This window comes from Branchiostoma belcheri, unplaced genomic scaffold (assembly GCF_001625305.1).
Source record: "Branchiostoma belcheri isolate BF01 breed outbred unplaced genomic scaffold, Haploidv18h27 scaffold33, whole genome shotgun sequence".
Taxonomy (NCBI): Eukaryota; Metazoa; Chordata; class Leptocardii; order Amphioxiformes; family Branchiostomatidae; genus Branchiostoma; species Branchiostoma belcheri.
The window spans coordinates 2338069-2356756 of record NW_017803943.1 but is presented as its reverse complement, the minus strand read 5'-3'; the positions used below and the strand labels follow the sequence as shown (position 1 = coordinate 2356756).

Genomic DNA, 18688 nt, shown 5'->3' with positions numbered 1-18688 from the left:
TCTATGGCCTAAATTGGCCTAATTTTTATATGATAAGCAGTACGTGTCAATGACCTGTGTGAATCAAGCCTAGCCTGTGACATAAAATTCATGCATCTCGCAAAATGTCGGGCATTTCATACTCCACTGAACACAGAAAAGAAATCAAACCCAACAATAACATATCAAAAGTTATTGTTGGGTTTGATTTCTTTTCTGTGTGCAGTGGAGTATGAAATGCCCGACATTTTGCGAGATGCATGAATTTTATGTCACAGGCTAGGCTTGATTCACACAGGTCATTGACACGTCGTTTTTATTGTTTATTATTAATATAGACAGCTGCCGCCGCGCCGCGTGCCTGCGAAGCTGGTGTGTTACGCCGAAAGGCGGTTATACCGGCTATACAGATACAGATACAGATTCTATCATGTTCTTGCAATTAGCCCTCGGGCATAGATTTGCAATAAACTTTCTGTGTATCCGCCGAAGCAACCACAGGCGGTGGGCCTGGCATGAGAGATTGGGTAGATCAAACCAACACTAGAACTATTGCCTCTCTTCTCTTTGATGGTGAAAAGATAAGAGCAGACATGTTTAAAGATCACACGTTTGTCCAAGCCCATAAGAAGCATGTCTATATAATTTGTCTGTATTACTCAGGTGTATAAACTGTGGAAAACATCGATGTTATCAGTATATAAAGTTTGTGCCAGCACGTGTCATCCCGCGTGCATTTGATTTTCATAAAAACAAGCCCAGGAAGTCTGTTATTGAGTTAAAGATCTGTGGGGGCTTCGTGAGCGGCACTAGATTGTGATTTTTTTTTTCTCTTCCACTTCAAGTAGTGCTGCATATTAAGTCTTCAGGCAATGTACAGGCCATATGGTTATAGTCTACCAGACCGCTCCGTCGAATGACAAAAAGAAAGTTGTAGAAATATGCCAAAATAACGATACTAAAATTCATTCTTTCATTGTATGGCTAGTTAATTCCTCTGGGAACTCATGAATTCAACGTATTTGGCTAATTTATGACTTTTTTCTCAGATAGTCTCAACCGGACTGTGTAGCTGGAAAATCGAAGAAATTAAATAATTTACAAAACCTTTACTTGAAAAGGCACACATTTACGGGGTGTTTGAAGACTTCAAATCAGTTATCCTCTGCCTAGAGTACGTTAGAACACAGCATCTCAGGATAAAACCGCTCATAACAAGGTTTGATTCGTGCTTTTATCTTTCTTTTGAGAGATAACGCTGTTTGAGTGAAGTTGTTTGTTGCGATTCGGTGTTCTCTCAGAAGCCCACGTTTCAAAACCAGCATCAAAACAGTGCATTTGGGCTGTTTTCCTGACTACGTTAGTATACAGCAGACACCCATGATCAGGTTTCATTAGTGCTCGTCCTCTTTCTTTTGTGAGCTGACCATGTTTGAGTAAACCTTCACCTTATTGATGCGCACTTTTCGAATTCAATCGGCAGCGTACGTGGTCAAAACCAGCATCAAAACTGCAACTTTGGGCTGTTTTCATGACTACGTCAGTATACAGCAGTTGAGAGAAACACTCATCATACGGTTTGATTCGTGCTTTTTATCTTTATTTTGAGAGCTGACACTGTTTGAGTGAAGTTTTATGTTGCGATCTCAGATGCGCAAGTTTCTAATTCAGTCGGCTATAGTCAACATCAGCGTCAAACTGCGATGTTATCACTGTTTTCCTGACTACGTTAGTATACAGAAGTTGAGAAAAGACACGCATATTAAGGTTTGATTTGTGTTTTTTATCTTTCTTTTGAGAGATAACGCTGTTTGAGTGAAGTTCTTTGTTGCGATTCGGTGTTCTCTCAGAATCCCACGTTTCAAAACCAGCATCAAAACTGCGACTTTGGGCTGTTTTCCTGACTAGGTAAGTATAAAGCAGTTGAGAAGAAGTTGAAACACTCATGATAAGGTTTGATTCGTGCTTTTTATCTTTCTTTTGAGAGCTAACGCTGTTTGAGTGAACTTTCACATTGCGATCTCAGATGCGCATGTTTCGAATTCAGTAGGCAAAGGTCGAAATCAGCATCAAAACGATGTTATGACTGTTTTCCTGCCTAAATTAGTATACAGTTCAGACGAAAACACCCATGATAATATTTGATTCGTGCTTTTTATCTTTATTTTGAGAGCTGACACTTTTTGAGTAAAGTTTTGTTGCGATCTCAGATGCGCAAGTTTCTAATTCAATCGGCAAAGGTCGAAATCAGCATCAAATTGCGATGTTATCACTGTTTTTCTGATGACGTTAGTATACAGTAGTTGAGAAAAGACACTCATATTAAGGTTTGATTTGTGTTGTGTTTTTTATCTTTCTTTTGAGAGATAACGCTGTTTGAGTGAAGTTCTTTGTTGCAATTCGGCGTTGTCTCGGAAGCCCAGCATCAGTCAAAACCAGCATCAAAACCGCGACTTTGGGCTGTTTTCCTGACTAAGTTAGTATAAAGCAGTTGAGAAGAAGTTGAAACACTCATGATAAGGTTTGATTCGTGCTTTTTATCTTTCTTTTGAGAGCTGACACTGTTTGAGTGAACTTTCACATTGCGATCTCAGATGCGCATGTTTCGAATTCAGCATCAAAACGATGTTATGACTGTTTTCCTGCCTAAAATAGTATACAGTTCAGACGAAAACACCCATGATAATATTTGATTCGTGCTTTTTATCTTTATTTTGAGAGCTGACACTGTTTGAGTGTAGTTTTATGTTGCGATCTAAGATGCGCAAGTTTCTAATTCAATCGGCAAAGGTCGAAATCAGCATCAAATTGCGATGTTTGGAGTGTTTCCCTAACTACGTTAGTATACAGCAGTTGAGAAGAAAACACTCATAATAAGGTCTGGTTTAATTAGTGCTTGTTATCTTTCTTTTGAGAGCTGACGCACTCTGCTCCAGATCTGCGTACGTCTTGGTGTCGTGTTGTGTAAAGAGCAGGAGATGCCCCAAGCTCTGCCTGCGGGAGTTTTTGCGGTTCTTCTTTCGTGGTTTCCTTTGATCCATCAGCCTCTGTACTCGAACGTAGCTTGCTAGCCTCCTTCGCAGTCTTGTTGGGCGTCGGCGTAATTTTTTCTCTGAGCGACGCGAGTAATATGCCGCCGCGAGGGACGATTTGCTGCCGAGGGACTTTTTGCCACGGAGAGAAGGTTTCGCGCAAAGTTGTTTTTCGTAGCAGCAATGTCTCCGGGATTTTGTTGAGTGGATAGGGCTCGGTTTTCGGGAATGGTTGGCGTTCTACCGACGGGTTGATCGGCGATCGCTAGAAAGTTACAAGTTTTGGCTTGTCGAGCAACGGGGCGTGAACACCACCCTGCACTGTGGCGTTTATTGCGGGAAGTTCACACATCCATGCCAATCGCTCCTAAGTGATTTTTGATAGCCCTTTCTACTCGCCGATTGGAAGCAGTCTTGTTGGAGCGCGAAACCTTCTCTCCGTGGCAAAAAGTCTCTCGGCAGCAAGTCGTCCCTCGCGGCGGCATATTACTCGCGTCGCTCAGAGAAAAAATTACGCCGACGCCCAACAAGACTGCGAAGGAGGCTAAGCTTGCTCGTTTGGCTGTCCTTTCCTTTACAGGATAGCTCATCCGGTATCCGGTGTGTCTACGAGCGCTGAAGGACATTTCAGGGAGAAGGCCGGCTTTAAACACCCATAATAAGGTCTGGTTTTTAAGAAGTGCTTGTTATCTTTCTTTTGAGAGCTGACGCACTCTGTTCGAAGTCTGCGTGCGTCTGGGTGTCATGTTGTGTAAAGAGCAGGAGATGCCTCAAGCTCTGCCTTCGGGAGTTTTTGCGGTTCTTCTTTTCTGGTTTCCTTTGATCCATCAGCCTCCGTACTCGAACGTAGCTTGCTCGGTTGGCTGTCCTTGCCTTTACAGGATAGCTCACCCGGTGTGTCTACGAGCGCTGAAGGACATTTCAGGACGGAAGAAGGCCGGCTTTTCCTCGGCAAATGAATGTGAGATTCTTAGAAGCCGACTGATAAAACAGGATAGATTGTCATGTGAAAACAACAGGTGTTATTTTTGTTCTGGATCACGAAACATTTTTGTTTTCAGTATTTAGTCTGTTTTAGTTAGAAAGTATCAAACTTCTGTGCCATTTTTCTTTTGAGTTTGGAAAATAGGAGAAATTGACTAAGTAGACTGAATGATAATTTCCAGAGCACACTTTGCTTCCTTATGGCCGGCACGCGCACATTAATTCAGTCTATTTCCGTCTACTGTTATTTTTCATCAACCACTAATGAGGACTACCTGTGCTATACGATCTCCTGCTGGCTAATTGGAAGCGGGGGCCGCTAGCTAGACTGAGGGGCGCGGTTCATCAGGTTGATCAAGGAGGTTAAAAATAAGAGGCTAAACTTATAAGAAATGCATATTGAATTGACAGAACTAGAACTCATGTATAACAAACAACGCAAGTGCTGACATTTACCTTTTATTCATTTTTTCTTCTTGAATCACATACAAGAGCAATAACACATAGGTTCAATACACATCGCAGGGTGCAATTTAGCATTTGAATTGACAGAACTAGAACTCAGGTATAACAAATGGCACAAGTAAATAATGCTGACATTTACCTTTTATTCATTTTTTTTCTTTTTCAATCACATACAGGATTAAATGACAGATACGTTCAATAAACATAGCATGGTTGAATTTAGCGACAAACTGTCACACACAACTACGAAATAAGTGTTTTTAAACATGTAAAATATGCCATATTTCTATATGTACATGTGTATATGGCTAAGCATCCTCGTGACAAATACATATTGATAACCTGAACACATGATCATACCTCTTAGTCTATAATTTATCCACAGAAGAGAAGTCATGAAATTGCTAGAACTAGAACTCAGGTACAACAAATGTCACAAGTAAATAATACTGACATTTACCTTTTGTTTATTTTTTCTTTTTGAATCACATACAGGATTAAATAACAGATACGTTCAATAAACATAGCATGGTTGAATTTAGCGAGAAACTGTCACAAACAACTCCAACATAAGTGTTTTAAACATGTCAAATATGGCATATTTCTTTATCTACATGTGTATATGGCTCGGCATCCCCTTAAATACGTTGAAAACCAAAACACATGATCTTACCTCTTAGTCTAGAATAAATCCACAGAGGAATCTATAATATATCCACAGAAAATATAATGAATCTATAATAAATCCACAGAAAAATCATGAAATTGCAATCAAGTACATGTACATGCAATACACAGACTTATTAACAAGTCTTTAAATAAACCGCATTTCTACAAGCCGTCTGGTTGGTGCCCTCTCATTTCTTTTCAGTGTCCTAAACAGTTGTTTCGAACATGACAACTCTTTCAGTCTCTGCGTATGGAACCGTTACCCGGTATACCTCACATGCTTCTTCTTCCAATATGAGGACGCTTTCTTGCCGCGACGACGCGCGTGTCTTCTTCGTGGTTGTACCGTGGATGTCTGTCGGTGGTGTTGTCCCGATTTAGACACAGCGCGACCCGAAAGCTCTCTCACGTCTTTCCAGTGTCCTAAACCGTCGTTTCAAAGATGACAACTCTTTCCGGGGCCGCGCGTGAAACGGTTGCACGGTTTTCCTCGGGCACTTCTTCCTCAAAGAACGCGTCCATGTGCGGACGCCTTCTTGTAGTGGCGACGCGTTTTCCTCTTGGTTGTACCGCTCTCTTCTGTTGGCGGCGTTGTCCCAGTTTAGACACAGCGCGGCCCGAAAGCTCTCTCATGTCTTTCCAGTGTCCTAAACCGTTGTTTCGAACATGACAACTCTTTCAGGGGCCGCGTATGGAACCGTTGCGCGGTTTTCCTCACACACTTCTTCCTCAAAGAACGCGTCCTCGGGCGGGGCGCGTCTTCTCGCGACGACCGGTGTGTGGGTGGCGGTGTTCTCGTCCCGGTTGAGACACAGCGCGGCCCGGCAGCTGTCGCGGAACTTCTGGCTGGTGAAGACGTAGAGGAAGGGGTTGGCGCAGGAGTTGGCGTACGACAGGACCATGGCGATGTGGAACGCGGCCATGGTGGGCTTCTCCGGCAGGTCCGTGCTGAGGTTCAGCACCTGGCACACGTGGAACGGCAGCCAGCAGAACACGAACGTCACGATCAGGGCGGTCACCGTCTTGGTCACCTTGAATGAATGAATAAAAGGATGAATGGTTTATTTTCAATACAAAAATACAGGTACACATCGTACAAAACATACAGTAGTCGCCATTAGCAGCTTAAATGATGTATGATTTAGAGTACATTGCTATTGTACCTTGTTCCGCATGTTGACGGCGACGCGGGCCACCGCGGCGTTTGCCGGTGTGTTGCGGTGAAGGTGGCGGATCACCGACGCGTACGACCCGCTGATGACCAACAGGGGAACCAGGAACCCCATGGTGAAGGTGTACGACGTGAAGGCGTGGTACCAGAACAGGAAAGTGTCCTCAGGCCAGTCCAGCATGCACATGTAGTTCCCGTCCATCATCAGTACGTTGTCGCTGACGACCATCACTGGGATGCTCAGCAGCACGGCCGCGAGCCACACGCCCAGGCAGACGGCGGTGGCGACCTTCGGGCGGCGCCAGTGGGAGTGCGTGTTGGCGCGGACGGTGGCCAGGTGGCGGTCCACGCTCAGCACGGCCAGGTTGAACACCGTGGTGAACATGTTCATGGCGTCCATGGACAGGACGATCTTGCACGCGGCCCTGCCGAACACCCACCGCTTCATGGCCGAGGAGGCGGAGATGAAGGGGATCCCCAGCATGAAGAGCGCGTCCGCCAGCGCTAGGTTCAGGATGTAATAGTTCGTGGCGTCCTTCATCTTCGTGTGAGCCAGCAGCGTGTAGATCACCAGCAGGTTCCCGAGGAAGCCCACCACCGCCACAGTCCCGTACAAGGCGGGGCCCACGATGGCGGTGATGGCGTCCGTGCTCGGGGCCTGCGTCGGCGCCGGGAGGAACCGGCCCGTCCCGTTCCCGTTCGCGATCGCACCGACGTCGCTCCAGTTCCCGATGTTCCCGAGGGCGGCGGCGAGAGCGGCAAGGATTTCAGGGCACAGCGGCAGGCTGTGGTGATCGTCGATACCGTCCGCACAGCCCCGGTCCCATGGCCAGTCTTCCTCCGTAGCGTTAAAGAAACTCATGTTGACGACAAGACCGTTAGTACTGTACTGGTACTGTAAGAGATGGCAGCCCTCTCTCAGGGGAGCGATGCTGTTGAGAGAAGTTCCTTGTCGCGGTGCGGAGTTCTCTCAGAAGCGCACGTTTGGGATTCAGTCTTCTGTGGTCCAAACCAGCATCAAAACTGCGCGATGTTCGGACCGTTTCTGTGACTACTAGCGTAAAATCTGGGACCAACTGTCAATCATAATTCCATATAAGGATCAGATGGATTTTGATTGGTCGTCTTTTGCACGTCACAAGGAACTAATGAGCTTGATAAACAAGAATCAAAGACGTCAAACATTGCGTTTTTGCTGTAGGGCTTTCGCGGCACAAGCTGGTCTATACTAGACCACTTATATCTGTATTGAATTGCAGCATCACTCATAGCACAGCTGGTATATGCTTCAAAAGAGCAATGCATCTATATTTCACTCCATGATATGAATGATGAGATATAGTGTTTTCTATGATGTTCCTTCTTGGCACGGTTTTGCTGCTTTGACTAACCATGCTCCTGTGCCCTGATGGCAAAACCAAATGACTTAAAATTCAGTATACGGGTACCTTGTACATAGGCCCACAGAGTTCAATTAACACATCTGACATACATGACTTGATGTATGTTGAATTTTTGGCTATTTTTGCACTTAAGATTTTGCACTTAACATAAGAGCATAAAACATTTTTGCACTTTACATTAAGAACATAAAACATGCTCACCTTACGCATTTGGTACACGTGACATCAATAAATGTAACAACAAGTGGATTCAACTTTGATGAGGAATTTACGGTCGTCACAACCACAGTATGGAGAGTCAGATGACTTATTCAGAACATTCAGTACCTCAATTCTGAAATTAGAGATTTCAGAGACAGCTTGTTTAAAGTAACAACGATGCAACCACTGACTAACTGTACTAACGGAATAACCTAGTCACCGATAATTCAGCACCAAGGACAGGTACCTATATTTACAATATGACAATAGTACAGGAATAATTGTTTTAACTAACCGTCCCGCGCAGATTGGGTTCTAGTGGGGCGATGTTTGTTTGTACGGGTAGCTAGGGCGGTGGTTTCTTTTCGGGGGGGGGGTGCACGATACAGCTTTCCCGATCACCCCCCCTCCCCCAGGAAAAGAAACCGCCGTTCTAGCCATAGTAGAAACAAACACTTGAACTCCATCTCCGCGGTACGCTGCATTAAATCCATTATTCCGGTACTTGTATTGTGTAAATGTAGGTCCTTGGTGCTGAATGATCGGTGGTTAGGTAGTTGCATCGTTGTTTAAATTAGCTAGTTATAAGACCCCCTTTGGGGAAAGAAATTTAACACTCGTAATTTTTTCTACGGCTCTCGATGGTAAATGTGCAGATGTTGACACATTGGCGCACGGTAGTGTGTTTTGGGCACTCAATTAGATAGATTGGCCTAAGAGGCTCAATGGGCGTCACTCCAACGTACAGGGAGGAAGTCGTAGTAAGTGCCTTTCCCAAGCGCACAATGTCGAGGCATGGTGAGAATCGAACCTGGGGCCAATTGGTTCCGAGTCCAACGCTCTAACCGTTGTGCCACTGACGCCACATACTCCCACAATAATCACTCTAAATGTTTTGTTTTCCCAACAGCCACACCCACGATTTTCAAGTGCAAAGACAGAAATGGAGGTACGTGATGCCAGCTTGTCGCCCGAAAACCAGTGTGACGAAGACGTGAATGACACAAGTGCCCCTCCACCGCTGCCTCCGAAATGCCCTCCGCCACTGCCGCCAAGAACGTACCGGTCTCACGAGGGAGACGGCGAAGTGGCAAAAGCGGAGAGAAGGAACGAACCGGTGAGTATTTACGAAGACACGGACCCGCACGGCGAAAGTATTTTCGAAGAGCCAATTAAGCAAGCCAAGAAGACGGAACCTACGAAGACGTGGATCGAAAGAACGGCGGAGGTGATGTGAGGTTGAGGGCTGGCCTGAGACGTGCCGTGCCCGATACTCCCCCTTCTCGCAACTCCCACGCGGAAGACCGCGCGTCGGTGAGGGGAGAGCAGACGCCTTGCGAAGAAGCGAGTCCAAATCCGTGCTACAAACGAGAAGATACGGCTGGAGACAATACTGGAGGTACCTTCATTTTATACCAACTAAATACGTCTACTAAAGTGTTTATTCTTCTTTTGTTTGCTTAACGTAAACATTGAATGTCTGAGAAATATCACAGCACTGCTATAATACTATATTACAGCTCCATGATGGCAAAATTATCTCCAAAAAAGTTGAGTTAAATGATTTTGGATTGACACAAGAAACACTGAACATATAAGACAATGGCACATACAAATATATGAAAAATAAGCATCCCTCTTATGATTCTCATTTCTCAACAATTGTCCATTTCATGTAATGTTCTAATTACCTAATTTCACATATTTTGAATTTTTTGTCGCCCCTTGTAGTGCCTGAGACGGAGGTGGAGGATCACACGTATGAACACGTGGACGGGGAAGACTCTGACAGAGATGAAAAGCAAGAGGAAGGAGGTAGGTAATAACATTTATTTCCATGGCGACCATAGAATGTTTATGTATAAAATTATGTATTGATAAATGTTCATAATTGTTGCATATGTCAATGGCACCTGGTACTGTAAAGACAGCGTTGTTTGATAGACTAAAAAGGGCAAAAGAAATTCAGCAATTACTGCTTGAATCAGCCATCTATACCTGCCTAATAGTACATGCCATGTCCAGGTGCCATCTCCTAGTGCGTTGTAGTGCTCTCCAATGGTCTGTCATCAGTTTTCATGTCAAATCAGTCCCACAGAATATCTTAATCTAATCCCTACACCTCCTACACGTTTTCTATTTTCTTCTTTACATTCTATGATTGACGTTGCTTTAAAGTTGAGTTGAAAATATATTTACCCATATATGTTAACAGATTATCACTTCCAATGTACTTGCAATAGGCCAATCCAGGTCGCTCTATTAACGTGGGCATGAATTTGCAATAATTTAATCTATTGTTTAGCTATATTATTGTTAAGAAGAAGTCAAACCCAGTTAAACTAGTACCATGCATGTTGTAGAATATAGTATAATGCTAGACGTAGATTTAGTCTCACATACCACTGTATTTTCTTTCTTATGTTGTTTGTGACAGCAATTAGCCCTCGAACAAGTATTTGCAATAAACTTTCTATTATTATTATGAATAACAGGATGTGTCAGAGACATATGGAAGAAGGCCGTATCCAGTAATGTTTTCTGGGCGGCGCTGGGCTGTGGTGTGCTGGTCATGACGTCAGTGGTTATCAGCTGTGTCGTCCTGTTGGCTTTCATCCGACCTGGAATTAACGTAAGTCAACCTGTTACTTCCTGGGAGATGAAACACTAAATGATTGGAAATGTGAAAACTTAAGATCACTGTGAAACATATTACTGGGAGGGCAACTTAAATATTGACTCAAAGAAATTGAATGAAGTAAGGGACAGGATTTTCTCCAGAAGCTGTTTTCACATTGATTATACAATCATGAAGGATGGCAGTAGCTGAAACGAAAACAATGACCAGAGCAAGGGAAGAATAGCTCTAGGTACAGCTCAAATTACAGCCTACTTGCACCAGCAAGTCTTTCAAAGTCAAAGGAGATGTGAAGGAACAAAAATAAAGAATTAAACGTTAATGTTATGTTCTGTGTGTAATTTAATCAACCTTCCTGGCCACTTAGATTTCCAAATGCAGACAACTTTTATTTCTTCGCATCTGGCGTCAGTTTTGCGGTGCCAAGAGGATGTCATATCCATGTAATCAAATCAGTATGCTCTTATCACTTTTTTGCAGGAGATGAAACCTGAAGATGTGCACATGGCTTGGGGGATGCCAACAGATTCCAGCGATTCAGGGTTCACAAGTTTCTACAAGGACGACAGCTCGGTCCTTGACAACACGACTCCATCCCCCTCCACTTCGGCGGTAAAGACGTCCGATTCTCCGAGTATGCCAGCGTTCTACGAGGGACGGACCTCTACTGTCACTTTACACCCGCATATTGAAGAAGCAACAACAGGTAAGACCACAAACACTTAGTCAAATTATCATTCCTTGTACTCTGTTTCTGGGCGTTGGTACATGAATATGTTTCTGAGAGTGAATACATGTATATTTCTTAATAACAAGTTTTTCTTGGCTACTGTAAACAATTATTTTAAACCAATTCCTCCTTGGTTACACAGACATCAAGGATTGCACCAAGAAAGGCTGCAAACATGGATACTGTGTGAACCAAGATGACGGATACAAATGTACCTGCCCACCTGGATGGACTGGACACGACTGTAAGCAAGGTGAGTTCTTAATAGACTTAAATAGTACGTTCTAGTGCAACGTGTATTTGTAACACACACGCACGCACGCACGCACGCCAATTCAGACCAAGTTGTATAGATTCCTGGGCATGGGACCAATCTTGGATCGATCATCGTATGTGACCTTTATAAACTTTCATTTTACATATAGACATTTTCACTTCAACATGGAGAATTAAAACAGTCGTCTACTTAAAATAATATATCATTGGCGTCTTCCCTTTGTCACATGAGACATAGATGAGTGTACCGAAAATAGTTGCGGACATGGAAGCTGTGAGAATGAAGACGGTGGATACAAATGCACCTGCTCACATGGATGGACTGGACAGAACTGTCAGCGTTCAAAAAGGAAGGAGAAAGAGACGGAGAAAAAGGAGAAAAAGAGAGAAATGATGAAAGCACGAAAGAGGGCAAGAAAGAAAAGAAAAAACTAGACAGGTAACATTTGTGTACCTGATACAGCATGCTGTGTATTTCACTGCCAGAAAGGCTCGTAGCTGGGTTTTCATTCCTAACGTTATTGTTTACAAGGTTTGCAACTACAGTGCACATGGCGTCCTGGCAAAATATAACTGCCAAATTCTATGCTCCTCACTTCAGACATGATTGAAAAGCTCTTGCATACATTTCAAACGTTACCTGCAGGCCCCAATATGTAAAAGAAACAGTATGTTTCTGTCAATCTGTGCGGTGTTACATCCCAATTAATGCAAAGACAGTAGATTATGTGCTAAGATTTCAAATATTAAATTTTCATTCAAAACCTAGATGATTTTAACTTTAAGGAATTTTATGTAAGATGGCGAATATTATCATACAGTAATGTGAAGTGAAGCAAAATATCTAATACAAAATCATAGTGCAGTTATGACACTTATGTGTAGCACCTCTTACATTAGCTTAAGCACCGAATTATTTTCAAATTGGTTTTGGAACTTCAAATTATAATGTTTTGATGAAAATATTGAGCATGATGACAAGGCTTATGCCTTGCTGCCTCCATTTTATGTAGTGGATAGTAATGTTCAATTTTCATGAAATTTCAAATGTAGAAGATTGACACAGAAGCAGCTGTTACAAGACTCATGGTCCTTGAAAATAATCAAGTGCAAATGTACAAGTACTTGTGACTGTCACGTGTACATGCGTCTGTCAGCAATGTAATACCATTGACAAATCCGATACTTCATATAAGTGCTCGATTGAATGTAGGCTTCAATTCTATAATGAAATTCTGCTATGTAATTTGCTTGTTTTTTTACTTGTAAACCTCCAGCAATCATAGAAATTGATTGACAGTAGTTTGGTAGCCTCTACCAGGCTTCGGAAGGCGGCTGGAAAGAGTAGAAATCGGCCAAATAGAGAGATAACATGCCAGGGGAGTTGGTCTGCGGGGAGAAAACTGTCGGGTGCGGCAAAAGGTTTTCTTCACGCAGACAAACTCCCCCAGCATGTTATCTCTCTATTTGGCCAATTTCTGCTCTTTCCAGCCGTCTCCCTAAGCCTGGTAGAGGCTAGTAGTTTGGTAATTTTAACAACATTAGAACAGAAGGATCAAATACGAACTTCGTACAGTGCAGACCAATTATGAAATAAGAAATACCTGATTGTTTTTTATTTGTTGCACAGAACATGAAAATACAGCAATGGTTAATGTTACAAAGTACATGTATTATACTTCAGTAGAAATTACATTTTTAATGTTTAATGTTAAAACAAAATCGTAATGTATGTTCAAAGAAGATTGTTTGTTTTAAGTAGATTGCACTGGGAGAACATCAATAAAAGAATTAACTTCTCAATGAAGATTGAGTCTTTTGGGTGAAGTAATGAGGTAGCAAAATCCACGTGTTTCTTGAGGCTAGAAAATATTCTTTTGTGAGACTGACTTTTATTTAATTGTAACGGGGGGGGGGGGAGTAATTTATAGGCGCTACCACCAACTGATCCGTCTGACGGGTCTAGACCTTTTAGCCGAATGGTTAGAGCGTCGGGGTGTGAACTGGTGCCCGAGTTTGGCGTGGGTTCGATCCCCGGCCCGGGAGTGTCTCTGTTTCTACTCTCCTCTTGTTTCTACTTCTTAGGTTTAATTCTTTTGGTCATATCTGATACATAGATTTTCTGTATCCTGACAATGTATGTGAAATTATATACTTTGAGCTCTGTATGTATATGCCACACTCAACGCAGCAACGCGTGTCGGAAATAAACATGATATTCACCTGAGACTGCAGTTTCTTTCAGGCAACCTCTCTCTTCGTAAATAATTTCATCAGGTTGGTAAACGAATGAATAGCAAAGTTCTTTGATCACAACCATTTATTTTTCAAAAGCCGATTTTGGGAAAAAAAACAAGAAATTTTGTTGCCCTCTGACAGCGGTCACCATGCCGAAAATGGGCAAAGATGTCTGTTTCCATGCCGGAACGTGAATGGCAGAAAACTATGAAGACAGGAGGCAAGAAAATACTCTAATTCAATGTTTTGTCTTTTTACTTTGATGCAGTGATATGTGATATTGACTGTGTATATGTGAGGTTCTCACTGAATCAAAAGTATTTGTACAATTATTGAGTAATTTGAGAATGTAGAAATTTTGTTTTTTTCTGCCCGCCTTGTTTTTTTCGACCGCTCGCATTAGATTTGGAGCCTGCGGAGGATGTCATCCACAAAATTTACTTGCTGTGGCCTAATCAAATCATCATGACCTAATTGAGAAAATGCAAATTACAGTGATTCCTTATCAGGTGGTTAGACCACGCTGCTGCTCAGAGCAAGATGGCGAGTCACGGTGCTTGGACAAGGAAGAACTCGGCGGTTAAAATTCGTCTTTTAAGACGAGCTACGTCCGTTTAAGGAGGTGAGTCGCATTTAACATTGTCCTTTATGTTCTCGTTGCAATGAAATGAAGCTAAAACATAGAATGACGTGAATTATTTGCGCCGGTGACGATTCCCTGTGTTTAAACCTGCACTAACTCCTAGTAAAGCCGCTGTTCAGGGGCACTTTTTTCGTGTCCGCTTTGAACTAACATGACTAACGTTATACATTAGATACGCTCGTTTTATTACCTTCGCCAACAAGGTTATATGTTTTCGGAGGCGTTCGTGAATTTGCAATGTATTTTGCCAGGTATATGCTCTTTCAGTGATTGTTAGGCCACAGCAAGTAAATTTTATGGATGACATCCTCCGCAGACTCCAAATCTAATGCGAGCGGGCGAAAAAAAAACAAGGCGGGCCGAAAAAACACAAGGTTCCTACATTTTTAAATTTTGACTCAATCATTGTACAAATGGTTTTGATTCAGTGGGAACATCACATATATATACACAGCCAGCATCACATATCACTGCATCAAAGTATTAGAAACAAAACACTAAATCAGAGCATTTTCTTGTCTCCTTTCTTCAGTCATCTGCCATCCACCTTCTGGCATGGCAACAGACATCTTTGCCCATTTTTGTCATGTTGACCACTGTCAGAAGGCAACAAAATTTCTTGTTTTTTTTTTTTAATCAGGCAAAAATTAATGCACGCGCTGATGTCATCCATAAAAATTACTTGCTTTGGCCTTAGTAGTCTACTAGTATTTGGCTTGTGATCTATCTGAATGTGTATTTCTTTCCCATCCTAGGCTTGAGATGCTGCTAATGTATAGCTGACATTGTGGGACCTGTCTCCTGTGTGTGCTGTGGGACCTGTCAGCTATCCTGTATACCTGTCCACACTCTAGGACTATTATTCCAGGAGGACCTACCTGTTTCTGAAGGATCTGTCACCTATCTACAAGAGAAGAGAACATCGGACTTGACTGTGAGTTGGTTCTTATAAACTCTTTCAAAAATAGGGTCTGCATGCCGCAATGCGTAACCAGTCGTTTCATGTTTGCATAATGGCAAGTCGGGTCAATCTATTCACCATTTAAGTGTGATAAAACGTCCAGCCAGTACAAGTTAATCGTAATACGTGGTCGTTGGTTTGCAGCATTCTGCAACTTCCCATTTCAATTTGCATAATTTGATGTCGAATAACTATGATTTAATACCAAATGTAATCTAGTACGTGAACAACCTGAACAAATGTAAATCGCGGGCGCTGCCTTACAGAATTTAGCATGCGAAGCGCGATCGGGACCTCCCATGCAGACCCTTGAAAATGACAATAAAAGATGTTGGAAAAGGGCATGTTTGCGATCCTATGAATTTTTCATTCTAAACGCCATTGTTGAAACTCAGCTAGGCCCTCCCTGCTATTTGTTGTCATTTCTGAAAGAGTTCACATTCCTAACTAATATTTAGTTTTAGGTTGTGACTAATCTTTTATTGCAAATATGACGGAGAACACAGTACATTTTCCTATTTAAGAAAGCACTTTTAATATTTGCCTGTTGTTTCAATCTGTATAGCAATGGGATATATTTTCAACAGCATTTGTGATCAAACTGTTTTCCCTGATATCCTCTTTATCATGATCCACTGTAAGTTACATATCCACCATTTTAAAACCATTTCTATTATAATGATGAAAATGTGAAGACAATAAAATCTACATGGTGATATGAAACAATCCATAAAGCAACAATGTTTAGGCAAATAAAAGCATTCAAAATGGAAAAACATGAAGAGACATTTCATTATGATCATGAATTCTAGCTGTTAATGTTTACTGGTGGAGAAGTACATGCACTGTCAAGATTCGTTGCTATCTGTCAAAATTGTTTTCTGATTTTGTAAATAATACTATGATTTGGAACATATGATGGTACAAAATGTAAACTTTTCTTTCAAGGAAGATCTATAAAATGTTCAAAACAACACCAAAACTGAGTAAAGAGACTCTTTTTACACAACCCTGTTTTTATTCAGCCCACGTTTCGGTGACTGTCTGTAACCTTCCTCAGGGCAATTCTGACTGGTTCACATTGCACTGCAGCACCGATGTTGCTGCTATAGATGCTCCACAAATGTACATTATTTGTACAGGCTCTGATTTACCTAAAATTCTATACGTTTGTCTCTGGTTGACAAAAAACGAATTAGATCACAAGCAGGATTATTCATATTAACAAAATATGCAAAAACACATTATAGGCATTTCACAAACTTTTCTTTTTGAACAATGATAGAGTGGATTTCTGGGAAAGGACTTTGGTCACATAATGATTGCTAGGAATATGTCCTATTTCTTTACAGAAAATGGAAAAGGCAATGTTGTGCTTTCTTTCTGTAGAGTGAAATGTACTACAGGTAAGCTGTGTGTGATGTTTCAAAGGGAGGAATCAGCAAAACAAAAATGTCTACTAGTCTTTTCGCAAGGATTATAATAATTACTCTAAAGTTGCTCTCTACTTTTAATGCAGTCAAGTCATAAATACATGTAGTGTAGGTAGAAGGAGGTTAAAAATCAATCTTAGTTCAGAGGACAAATAAAATAATTTCAGTTTTGGGGCCTTTTCACCCAAAATCCTATTTCTAAATGGTGATTAATTGGTTTCTGCCAACCCCGCAAATATTTGCGGTAATATCTGACCTGCTCAATGTTCCCCGGCTAGCGCCCGATTGTCCGCTAGGCGGCGCAGCGACTGAATCTCTGACATCACCAGTTTCATTCTGCTACTAGCTGTTTGCAATGGTGGGCGCGTCTGGCCTGGATCGGCCGTGCAACCCTTTCGTTTTGAGCCACAGACAGACAGTAGCGGTGACTCTGACCCCGAACCAGGCGATGAGAACGTTTGGGATGGAGGTGACGTGGGGACAGAGCGTTGGAGGTTGCATCATCATCATCATCTTCGCCGCTGTAGTCATCTGTCGACGATGCGGGCCTCCACCGCTCTCCACTGTCTTCTGTCCTGTGCTGTCCTTCGGGCTCCCTCCCAAGTGATACCCATCAATTCTAGGTCTCTCATGACAGTTTTTTCCCAAGTCATTTGTTGTCCAGCCCTCCTTCTTTTTCCTTGTGGTACCCAGTTCAGTGCCATCCGGGGGAGGCGTGTTCTTGGCATCCTTGCCACATGGCCTAGCCATCTTACCCGCGCCCTGCATACCAAGGTGGACAGGCTGGGTTGCCCTGTTCTCCTACGAACTTCCTCGTTGGAGATGTGCTGGTGCCACCTAACCCTCAAGATTGTTCTCAGCCATCTTTGGTCGGCAGTGTCAAGGCTCTTCTCCTGTCTTACTGTCATTTGCCAGGTTTCTGCCCCATAGCGTACTGTTGATACCACGCAGGCATTATATATTTGGATTTTTGTTCTGAGTTTGATATGCCTATCCTTCCAAACCCTTTTGGAGGTTGCATGGGGGACCGAGACTGGTGCCACTGTGGAAACTGCCTGGAAATGCCCTCTGTACGGGAGTGTTTGTTGCCACGACCTGCCAGAGCTGACAGACACTGAGAAGAATGTCGGTACAGACCACCGATGCATTAGAAACCACACTCTGACTTCGATGTGATTTTCCATCCGGCAAACCTCCGAACTTTGCTGATTTTTTGGTGGGATCTGGCAGGGCGTGTAGGAGTCGGTCTCGAACAGGTCGGTACCGCGTATACCGCGGTTTGCTTACGTTGTTGCAACTTATTCAACCCTCTGCTGATATTTTGAAGGTGGGCGGCCCTGCCTTCTGTCATTCTCACCCAGTGCAGAGAACAGGGTCGGTACAGCATCTTTCTCAAGTTCCAGATAAGTTCTTCAGTGGTGTGGTGAGGGCAACGGAACTGCCTTTTCAAGACTGACTTCGACTCAAAATGGTCTGAACACACCCGCCAGTGGAAGCTCTTCTTGCATACCATCTCCCGGATTTTCTCCCGGATTTTTCATTTACAAGATTGTTCCTCATGCTGACCAACCATCTGTGTATCTTATCGTAGTCTCATGGAAACTTGTGGAATACGCCGCGCTCCTTTGACGCAGGACCACACCAACAGCCACGTCTACATACTGGCAGACATTGGCAGACTGGATTTCTAAATCTGTTCCAATGAAACCGGTGACATCAGAGCTTCAGTCGCTGCGCCGCCTAGCGGACAATCGAGTGCTAGCCGGGGAACATTGGGCAGGTCAGAAATCACTGCAAATATGTGCGGGGTTGGCAGAAACCAATAAATCAGCATTTACAAAAAGGATTTTGGGTGGAAAGCCCCA

General features: G+C 42.9%; 2 protein-coding genes across 2 annotated transcripts; one reads left to right on the top strand and one right to left on the bottom strand.

Annotated features, from left to right (window-relative positions):
* Positions 1-5776: 5776 nt before the first annotated feature.
* On the bottom strand, positions 5777-7162 carry LOC109475154 (somatostatin receptor type 5-like). The gene is made up of 2 exons (XM_019775689.1): positions 6293-7162; positions 5777-6160 (listed from the first exon to the last, which is right to left on the bottom strand). Exons 1-2 carry the CDS (start codon positions 7160-7162, stop codon positions 5777-5779), a joined length of 1254 nt encoding a protein of 417 aa, XP_019631248.1.
* A 3866-nt stretch (positions 7163-11028) lies between these two features.
* Positions 11029-12240, top strand: LOC109475227 (neurogenic locus notch homolog protein 2-like). The gene is made up of 3 exons (XM_019775827.1): positions 11029-11248; positions 11415-11525; positions 11781-12240. The coding sequence occupies exons 1-3, from the start codon at positions 11047-11049 to the stop codon at positions 11981-11983; spliced, it is 516 nt and encodes a 171-aa protein (XP_019631386.1). The 5' UTR covers positions 11029-11046; the 3' UTR covers positions 11984-12240.
* The last annotated feature ends 6448 nt before the right edge of the window (positions 12241-18688 follow it).